The sequence below is a fragment of the Quercus suber genome, unplaced genomic scaffold (genome assembly GCF_002906115.3).
Source record: "Quercus suber isolate HL8 unplaced genomic scaffold, Cork oak 2.0 scaffold_51, whole genome shotgun sequence".
NCBI classification, from domain to species: Eukaryota; Viridiplantae; Streptophyta; class Magnoliopsida; order Fagales; family Fagaceae; genus Quercus; species Quercus suber.
Genome location: NW_027069516.1, coordinates 993,038 through 1,003,336, shown reverse-complemented (window position 1 = coordinate 1,003,336; position 10,299 = coordinate 993,038). Strand labels below are relative to the sequence as shown.

The following is a 10,299-nucleotide window of genomic DNA, read 5'->3' as shown; positions in this document are numbered from 1 at the left end:
AATCCTCAATTGAACTCCTCGTCTATATGGATGGATGACATCAATATAGCTGCTGTAGGATCCTACAAAAAAGGATAAGGTTCTTGGAGCACACTGGTGTGGTGTGTGCCAAAGGACCTCTGACGAGCTACTCAATAAGATTAGAGCTTAACTGTATAGAGGGACTGCGATTTGGCTAGAGAAGTGAGTGCATATGTTGCATTTGAGTTGCGTACCTTTGTTCTCGTTGTTTGTGCCTTTTTTTTTTTATAGGCCTTTGCCTCTTATTATGGGGATAAATTCTGATCTTAATGGTCTTATATCTGTTGGGAATAAATGCTATGGCATTACAGGATTTAATGTCCTTTTGCCCGTTGGTTCATCCGTTACGCTTTTGCTTGTCCGTTAAGTGAGTTGTTTCTTGTGTCATTTATGGGGAGCTCCTTTAATGCTAATTATCCTCGTCCATAAGATGGACGAGACTAATTTATCTCTTCTTTGGTCATTTCGTGGATGATGTTGATTTTTCTCTTCTTCAGTTGCTCCTTTACTCCTGTCATCATATTCATAGATGCAGCTTGAATATGAAAGGTCAAATTACTTCGACTTTTATACCCATCGCATTTATTGCGATGGGCATCTTGAGTCTTGTCGTGACACGTGTACGTCAAAGATTGCTTTGACATGCTGGAGCCATTTCTCGGGTTCTCGCGCATGATTTTTGAGGATTTTTATTTCTTCCCTTCTTCATTTTGTCTACATTTTTTTGTGTTTCTAATTGCTTCTTTTGAGTCTTCCTCTCCATTTCCTTATCTTGGTTCTTTAGCTCCTGGTGAGTTTTCTTAGCTTTCTCCTTGTATACTTGTGTTTTTAATGGTAGACCATTCTTCTGTTAGGCTTTCCTGTCCTTCTGTTTCTATCTTTTTTGTACATTTGTGTCATCTTCTTTCCTCGGTGGGTAGATCTCGTCCAGAAGTTAGACCTTTTGTTGGGGGGGATTGTTCATACAAGTTCATTCTTCTTTTCCTTCACCCCTTAGTTTATCATTTGGTTGGCATTGTTGAGAGTTTAAGGATGTCAATTTTGGAAGAGGGTATCCATTTGAGTGAACTTGAGACCGGTTTGTCCCCTAGGAATAAGTCTATTCTAAGAGATTACTTTGTCATCTCAGCCTTTTAAGGCTCTTGAGATAGTTAGCCGTCTTTAGGAGAAAGATGCATCTAGGATTAAGGATAACTTCCAATTTCCTATGTCTGTTTTCCTTAGAATACCTTCAAAGACGGATAGGGCGTACTTTTGTGGCTCAGAAGAGGTTTGCTTCTATGAGGCAATCTTTAACAGTGGGCTAAGCTTTCTCATCCATCCTTTTATCAGAGAGTTGTTGTCCCTTTTAAACCTTGCCCTTACTAAACTTGCCTCTAATTCATGGAAGACAGTCATTTGTTGTATGGGCTTATGGCTTTCCACCAATGACGACGATATTATTCGAGTGGACGAGTTTATCCATTTGTATTGTTTGAGGTCGTCCACGCATTCTGGTTACTGGGAGTTCAAGCCTTGCGATATGAAATCTAGGCAGGTCTTTGATTCTCCCTCTTCTCTTCGTGAATGGAAGAAGAGCTTTTTCTTTGTCTCAAGTGATGGCTGGGAGGTCACTCCAAATGAAGATCTAGATGATGCTCCTAGGTTGATTCGTCAATGTGGAATGGCAGTGTCTGGTGCATCTTTTTCTTTTCTTTTCCTCTTTACTTTTTTGCTGATAAGTATTGATCTTCTTTGTTTCACATGGCAGCCGATACACAACCCCATTTGAAGAAACGGTATCATGGTTGTCTAGAAAAGGTTAGGGAATTCGTTGATAGTGTAGCTGACTTCGATGAGCTGATATCTCCCAATTCCCTTTACTTGTACTTCCTTGGTCCTGAGCTGTTTACACACATATTGAAACCTCTAGAGACAAACAAGAAGAGTAAGCTTACTCTCTTTGTGTATTCTCTTTACGACTTTTCTTTCTATATGCTAACTTGTCTTTTCCATGTAGAAATGGCCACTCGTTTTAGCAAGAAGAAGTTGGTTGAGATGAAGGAGAAAAAGGACAAGAGTGTTCCTGAGGAGGGAGGCTTCATTTCGAAGAAACGTTTTCTTGAAAAGAAGGCGAAGGATGAGGTTATTGAGAAGCCTAAAATGGTACTACAACCTGCTGTCCCTTTGTCTCTTCGACCACATTTCTCTTCATCGTCTCTCGAGGTTCTTCCTTCTGGTGGTGGATTGAAGAGGAAGTCAGTTGCGGATTTTTGGACGGATGTAGATTTTGCTGTGGGCAAAGCTCATGAGGTCATCTTTTTTGACGAACCCCTGATGTCCAAACCCTCTAATGAGCTTATGTCTTCCTACATTCATAGAGCTATGTAGGTCTGCTGATATCTTATTCTATGGTTCTTTTCATGGTTTCTAGCTACTTTTAATTTAGACTTAAATGCTTTTGTAGGTGCTTAGGGAATCTCTATAGCTTTCTGGGAAGTACTTGGATTATGGGAGAAGTATGTCTTGGCTTAGTAAAAGGTGAAGTCCATCTCTTCAGAGAACGCTTCTTTGGTGGGCCAAGTGACAAAGCTGATCGCTAATTTAGTTAAGGCCCAGGATTGTCTGTCGGTGTTAGAGAAGGACTTGAAGACAGAGAAGGCCTTTTGTGCTTTCACGGATAAGCAATTGCAGGTTGCTCTTGGCAAAATTAAGGAAGATCGAACCCAAGTTGTGGTAGACTTTAAGAAGTCAGACAAGTACAATGACAAAAGCTGTGCTCTTTATATGGAAGGTTTTGACATCGTTCATACTTATGTGAGGAAGCATCATCTTGAGATTGATCTGTCCACCTTGGATATTGAAGAGGTGGAGAAAGAGGTTGTTGCTAACTGGGCTATAGTGGCTCAAGCAAATGATGTGGCCGGTGAAGAGGCCAAGGCTCCTATTGATGATCCTGTTGACCTCGTTGATCTTGTTGACCCTGTTGGTCCTATTCAACCTGGCACTTTTCTTGATGTGTAAGTGGGCCCTTATGTTTTGGGGCTATATTATAAACTCTTGGTTTATTTTTGGGACCATATGTTTTGGGCAAATAAAAATGCTTTAGTAATGCTCTTTTTTTTTTTTTTTTTTTCATTGTGTGTGAACAATGCTTTTATTTGCATCATGTTTGAACAATTATTTCTTTATATCAAATGTGCTTGTTATCATACATTTGATGATACTTAAGTTGTATTTTGCGTTGTGTGTTTGACAATAACAATTTGTGTCGTGTATGAACGACTTTTTAGTCTATTTGACTTAATCGTGTATTAACCATGTTAATTTGTATCGTGTACAAATGATCGTTAGTCTCTTTTGGACTTTCTTTGTAATTGTGTACTGATGACGTTATCATGCATAAATGATGGTAATTTGTATCTTATATGACTAATGGTGGGTCTCTTATTGGACCTGATTTAAGATCGTGTATTAACAATGTTATCGTGTATAAACAATCTTAATTCATATCTTGTATGAATGATATTTGGGTCTCTTGTTAGACCTTGTTTTATCGTGTATGAACAATGTAATTGTGTAGAAACGATGATTATTCATATCTTGTATGAATGATGGTGCGTCTCTTATTGGACCTGATTTATTATTGTGTATGAACGATGTAGTTGTGTATAGACGACAAGTATTCATAACTTGTATGAATGATAGGGGGTCTCTTATTGGATCTAATTTGAGATCATTTATTAACGACGTTATCGTGTCGTGTATAAACAATACTTAAGTGGGTCTTTTACGTATATGCCATGTAATTAATGGTCTTTGTATGCCACGTGATTAGCGGTCTTTGTATGCCACGTGATACTTTAGTCTCTCATTGGACTTTATTGGTTATTGTGTATTAATGATGATATTTTGCATCGTGTATAAATGATGCTTGGATTCAAACTTTCTATATACATGCATGTAGGAGTATACTATATTTTTTTAGTATTCCTTTACAAGTTAATGCATTTTTGTGAAAGAATGACTTTGCCTTTCTGAAGGCTTTACTCTTATTGAGATAAAATGACTTGAATTGAATATAATGTTAAATGTAAACATAGATAGTCATAGAAAAGATGTAAATTGAAATGAATTTCGGGACTTTACTGGTAATACCTTTTTAAGTGCTCAATGTTCCATGGACGAGGTAGCTCTTTCTTGTCTAAGCTCCTGAGGTGATATATTCCTTGTCGTAAGGAGTGGATGACCTCATATGGGCCTTCCTAGTTTGGTCCCAACTTTCCCTGTGAGGGATCTTTAGTTGTCTGGGATACTTTTTTTTGTGTACAAGGTCTCCTGGGTTGAACCTTCTAACTCTGCCTTTTCTGTTGTAGTATCTAGTCATGACTCCTTGATACTTTGCCATTCTTTTTGGGCTTCATTTCTGCCTTCGTCTATCAGGTCTAAGTTAGTTTTGAGTTCCTCTTTGTTTTGATACTTATTGTAGCTTGTTACCCATAGACTTGCCAGTCCAATCTTTATGGGAATGACAACTTTAGAGTCAAACGTCAATCTGAAGGGTGTTTCCCCTGTAGGCGTCCTTATTGTAGTTTGGTACGCCCATAATACATTTGGACGCTCTTCCGGCCATGCACCCTTTGCCTTGGCAAGTCGAGTCTTGATAATATTTAGCAAGGTTTGATTTGTTTCTTCAGTCTGGCCATTGGCTTGTGGGTGTCCTAGTGAGGAGTAGTGATTCTGTATCTTCAAATCCCTGTAGAATTTTATGAATTTTGGATTGTCAAATTGCCTTCCATTATCAAAAATAATGATGCTTGGAATTCTGAACCTGCAAATTATGTTCTTCCAAATGAACTACTGGATCTTTTCTCCTATAATTGTTGATAGTGGTTCTGCTTCTACCCATTTTATGAAGTAGTCAATTGCCACTACTAAGAATTTCATATGTCTTGCCCCTGTAGGTAGTGGACCCATTATGTTCATTCCCCATTGGGTGAAAGGCCAAGGGGAAGTGAATGGAACCATGGGCTCTCTAGTTTGGTTCTTTATGTTTACGAACCTGTGACATTAGTCGCATGTTTGAATGAGGTGAAGTGCATCCTTCTGTAAGGTGGGTCAATAATAACCTGCTCGTAGTGCCTTTCTTGCTAATGATCTTGCCCCACCATGATTTCCACAAATGCCCTCGTTTATCTCCTTCAACATGTATTCGACTTCAGGAGCCGTGACACAGTGTTAGTAAGGGGGAGAATACCCTCGTATGTATAGAACATCGTCTATGATGATGAAGCGTGCTACTCTAGCTCGTATCTTACTTGCCTTAGCTTTGTTGCTAGGGAGTTGGTCGCTTTTAAGGAAGGATATAATTGGTGTCATCTATTCATCCTGTTCCTAGATTAGCATGGCCATACTTTCGTCTATACTGGGCTTTTCTTGTATCTCCATGTTTAAGTCTGTGACTAGATTGTACTCTTCTAAGGAAGCAATCTTTGTTAGGGAGTTCACTTCCGCATTTTCACTTCTAAGAATCTGTTGAAAGACAGCCTCGTTGAATGATGGTAGAAGCTTTTGGACAAGGTTCAAGTACTTCTTCATTCTATCTTCTCTTGCTTCATAAACTCCTTTCATTTGTTCAATTATCAATTGGGAATCTGCTTGAATGACAATCCTTCTTGTCATCAGCATTTTTGCCAATTTGAGCTTGGTAATGAAGGCTTCATATTCTGCTTCATTATTTGTTGTTGAAAATTGGAGACTAACAGCATATTTCAGAGTATCTCTTTCTTGGGATATTAGGGTCTTTTGTGGATGAACCATTTGTGTTGATCATCCATATCTCGTTCTTCTTCTCCTCTTCAACTGTTGGGAGAGTCAACTCTACTATAAAGTCAGCCAGTATTTGTGCTTCGATGGCTGTTCGAGGTCTGTATTTGATGTCAAATTGATTGAGCCCTACTGCCCATTGGATTAGACGACCAACAATGTCTAGCTGGTTCATGGCTTTCTTTATAGGTTGATCTGTCGTCACCACAATAGCATAAGCTTGAAAACAAGGACGTAATTTTCTAGAAGCAATTACTAGTGATAGAGCCATTTTTCTATTTTCGTGTATCTTCCTTCTGCTCCCTAGAAGGCCTAGCTGGTGTAATACATGGGTCTTTGTACTCTATTTTCTTCTCTTATCAAGGCTGAACTGGATGCTGCCATTGAGATTGCTAGGTAAAGGTAGAGTTCTTCTCATGTGATGGATGGGCTTAGCAATGGTGGTTGCGCAAGATAAGCTTTCAACTTAATCAAGGTGTTTTTGTGCTTGTCCATCCATTCAAATGCTTTTTTGAGAGATTTGAAGAATGGGAGACATTTTTCAGTGGCTTGTGAGACAAATTGATTCAGGGCTGCTACCTTGCTTGTTAGACTCTGGATTTCTTTCATTGCTTTTGGGGATGTCAGCTCCATGATGGCCCTCACTTTGTCGGGGTTTGCTTCTATCCCTCAATGTGACATCATGAATCCCAAGAATTTACTTGAAGAAACTCCAAAAATAAATTTTGTTGGATTTAATTTCATATTATACTTACGGAGTATATTGAAGGTTTCTTTGAGGCCGTCTAGGTGTTCCTCTTTAGGCTTCAGCTTTGCTTTTCACCAGCATGTCGTCTACATAGACTTCCACATTTCGCCTATTTGGTGAGAGAACATTTGGCATACCAACCTCTGGTATGTGGCTCCAACATTTTTTAGACCGAAGGACATGACCTTGTAACAATATAACCCCTGGGCAGTGACAAAAGTTGTCTTCTCCTAGGCCTCCTCATCCATGAGTATCTGGTTGTACACTTAAAAGGCATCCATGAACTTAGTAGCTTGTGTCTTGCTGTTGAATCTACTAGTTGATCAATCCTTGGGAGTGGAAAGCTGTGCTTTGGGCATGCTTTATTCAAGTTGGTGAAATCGACACACATTCTCCACTTCCTATTTGCTTTCTTCACCAATACTACATTTGCCAACCATTCGGGATAATACACCTCACGAATGAAACTTGCTACTAGTAACTTCTCTACTTGTTCGATGACTGCTTGATTCTGATCAAGAGCGAAGATTCTTCATCTTTGTTGGACTGGCTTGTATGCTGGGTTGACGTTTAAGCAATGTTAGATGATTGATGTGTCGATCCTAGGCATGTTTTCATGGCTCCATGCAAAAACATCTTGATTTTCCTTCAAGAATTTGACGAGACCTTCTTTCTTGTCATGTGGAAGCTTTGTTCCTATCTTCGTGACTTTTGTTGGATCTCCAGGGATGATCTCAACTGTCTCTAATTCTTCTGCCACATCAGGGGCAAAATTGTCCTCGTCTATGGTCCATGTATGGTTCTCACCTGAGGCCAAGGTTGCTTGGTAGCATTCTCTGGCAAGGACTTGATCTCCCTATATTTCTCTCACTCCATAGGCTGTTGGAAACTTCACCTTCAAGCAGTATGTCGAAGTGGATGCTTTTAGACGATTCAAAGTTGGTCGTCCAATGATCACGTTGTAGGTTGAAGGACAATCCATTAATAGGAAATCAATTTCCTTGGATATTTAGGCTGGATAAGTTTCTGCAATGATGGTTAGTGTAACAACCCCCTTGGGGTATATCTTGTCACTTGTGATAAAAAATTTTAAGTTTAGCACCATTAATAAAAAAATGTTTTTTAGTGTTTGAGGTATTAAAATAGATTTTTAGCTATTTCAACACCTCTATTGTGAATGCTTTTAATTATTATATATCATGTACATCATGCTCTTAATTGTAGCTTTATTAAATTGTAGTGTATCATATCTTTTTTTTTTAAATCTTTAAATTTGGTTACTTTATCAAAAAAGAAAAAAGAAAAATAAAGAGATATGACATGATGCAATTGGTAAAGCAAAAATCAAATACTCAAAATGGGATAAAGTGAGATGACATGGAGCATTAAATAAGAACATGCAATCCAATAATTTGATTTTTAAAATTCACATTTAATAAAATGATATAGAGAGAGTTTGAAGGGTTTCTTTCCAAATTAGTTTAAAGAGAAACCTTTTTCCAGTATTAAAAGCATTAATCTGGATTATTAATTATTACAAAAAGGAAAAAGAAAAAAAATTCTAGGAAGCGCCATTCATGATATAGGTTTCTAAGCACTTAAGAAATTCTAATGTGGCCTCTATTGTCTTCGAGGGCATGGTACTTTCTTGATCTGTTTCAGTCTCAGATGAGACTGTGACATCAACCAAAGTCTCCTGCTTTGCAATTGCATTTAGTTGGAAAGTCGTCTTGTAGAAGGAAAAACCCTTATTCAGATGTCCGCCTTCCAGCACTTGAAGAGCAATTCGATGAAGGGACTCTTCAAGCTCCACAATTTCTTCCTTCTGACACACTGCTACAGATACATCTAATAATAGTCATAAAAAAAATTTCATTAGCAACATCACATCATTTATTTGATTTTTTTTCTAGTTGGCATGCTAGTACAGGAACTAAATTCATACAAATGCAAAATTAATGCAAGAAACTTTCATTTAAAAAAAAAAAAATTATTTGTAGGAGATTTGAGCCTTAAATGTCTCTATTTAAGAAACTTGACAATGTTATCGAGTTACAGTATTATTAGCAATTTTCAATTTGAAAGCAAATAAAGCAAGAAGTACTTTCAAAATGATATAGTTAAAATGTTGGAGGGGAGATTCAAGATATGCTTGTTGAAGTACTAGGCTCTTGTCACCTCTAAAAGTGATTTATTTTTTTTTTGTTACTGTTCTAAAGTGATATTTGATTCCACTTTGGGTTACATCTAAAACTTTCAATCATATAGTTTGTAAGACCAAACTTAAAGAACCATACCAATTAAGACCTTGTTCTCAAATGATTCAAGGAAAATTATTGGGTGCTCCCAGAGCATAGTAACATGGTATTCCTTTCTCTAACATTCATAGTAGATCCTATATCTTAAAATGATTAGTAGGATCTACAATAAATGTGAAAGAAAAGAATATCACATCACTGTATTTCAAGAACACCTAATAATTACTTATTATTCACATCATGTCTAAAATATATGATTTGGAGTAGTTCATAAATCAAATCATAAGCCAATCAACTCCTCTTTTTTTTTTTTTTTTTTTTTTAATGAAATAAATAAGCCAATAAAGTCAATGATCAAAGTAGAAGGACTCACCACCAGAGAAGAAATTGAAGAGGAGGAGTGTACCAAGGCCACCATCTCCTTCAATCAATTCCACATCCTTCACTATGTTTGGCAGGACTTTAGGGACCACAAATCTCAATTCTTTGGTCAAAGCTTTCCAGAGGGCGTTCAACCCAACACCAACTTTAGCTTGGGCTTTTACCTCTTCTATCATGGCTCTTTTCTTGAATGCAAGATTGTCAAAGAGGAAGGTAGAGCCAGTATGACTTATAAGGTATAATACTTCCATTATAAAGGCAACGTCGGATAAACAATACTAATATCTACAGAGGAGTATCTTTTCTCCAAGTAACACATGGGTCGGTCTCTTTTGTTTTTTTAGTAAAGTTTTATAGCCTTTTAATAATTTCGTAGCTATAAAGTACAACCACAAAATCCATGAAAGCTCTTACTGTTAGATGTTGCTATTTGTCCGTTGTTTTAACCCAAAATATTCGTTTATTTTTTTAATTGTTACTAGTTTATATACAATTTTTTTTTAATAATTTCTTATTTTTTAAAGTATAATTATATTTTTATTATACAACCTTATTTTTTGTGAGTAAATTACATTTTAAACCCTATAGTTTAGGAGCATAACAAATTAAAATTTATCATTTTCAAAGTAACTAATTAAAACTCGGAATTTTAAATAGAATCATATATAGTAATTTGTTATGAATAGAAAAGATATCAAAGTTGTTGCATTGTTGCTTGTTTCTCTCCAGCATTTCTCTTGGAGCTAGAGACTCCCTTGAAGTAATCTCATTCCCCAAGGTGATGACTCTGTTGAAGTAGTTACATTCTAATGCAAGCTTCCATTATAATGCTATCCTCCATGAGACCCCAAATTAATTGCAAACAGTTAGCTTAACATTCTCTGCCCCTATAATCATCACCAACAATCAAATCCACTTAGCAAACTTTAATGCTAATGACATTTCAATCACCAAATTCTAAACACTAAATTCTAACATTTCAATCACCAAGAACTCTTGAATCATCAAGAAACCGTAACCTTAAATCGAGTTTGGTGTGAGTTTGGGAAGTGATTATATGTTAACTTTTTCATTTATTTTATATAA

General features: G+C 37.0%; 2 protein-coding genes across 3 annotated transcripts; one reads left to right on the top strand and one right to left on the bottom strand.

The window, feature by feature from the left end:
* The first annotated feature begins 1,391 nt into the window (after positions 1–1,391).
* LOC136066917 (uncharacterized) lies at positions 1,392–3,109 on the top strand. 2 transcript variants are annotated; one of them, XM_065771971.1, is made up of 4 exons: positions 1,392–1,697; positions 1,772–1,948; positions 2,021–2,387; positions 2,468–3,109. In XM_065771971.1, the coding sequence occupies exons 1-4, from the start codon at positions 1,427–1,429 to the stop codon at positions 2,601–2,603; spliced, it is 951 nt and encodes a 316-aa protein (XP_065628043.1). In that variant the 5' UTR covers positions 1,392–1,426; the 3' UTR covers positions 2,604–3,109. The 2 variants fall into 2 exon arrangements, with proteins under 2 accessions (XP_065628043.1, XP_065628044.1); XM_065771972.1 differs by having other exon boundaries at positions 1,393–1,665.
* Positions 3,110–7,964: 4,855 nt separating this feature from the next.
* Positions 7,965–9,501, bottom strand: LOC112032080 (phytohormone-binding protein). Its single transcript, XM_065771970.1, has 2 exons — positions 9,206–9,501; positions 7,965–8,422 (listed from the first exon to the last, which is right to left on the bottom strand). Exons 1-2 carry the CDS (start codon positions 9,462–9,464, stop codon positions 8,136–8,138), a joined length of 546 nt encoding a protein of 181 aa, XP_065628042.1. The 5' UTR covers positions 9,465–9,501; the 3' UTR covers positions 7,965–8,135.
* Between the last annotated feature and the right edge of the window lie 798 nt (positions 9,502–10,299).

Excerpts from the sequence above, each read along its gene's own strand:
- LOC136066917 (XM_065771971.1), top strand. The coding sequence starts at position 1,427 with ATGGGCTTATGGCTTTCCACCAATGACGACGATATTATTCGAGTGGAC. Across the intron at positions 1,698-1,771 it reads ATGTGGAATGGCAGTGTCTG|CCGATACACAACCCCATTTG; the intron begins GTGCATCTTTTT and ends TTCACATGGCAG. Across the intron at positions 2,388-2,467 it reads TCCTACATTCATAGAGCTAT|GTGCTTAGGGAATCTCTATA; the intron begins GTAGGTCTGCTG and ends ATGCTTTTGTAG.
- LOC112032080 (XM_065771970.1), bottom strand. The coding sequence starts at position 9,464 with ATGGAAGTATTATACCTTATAAGTCATACTGGCTCTACCTTCCTCTTT. Across the intron at positions 8,423-9,205 it reads CTTCAATTTCTTCTCTGGTG|ATGTATCTGTAGCAGTGTGT; the intron begins GTGAGTCCTTCT and ends GACTATTATTAG.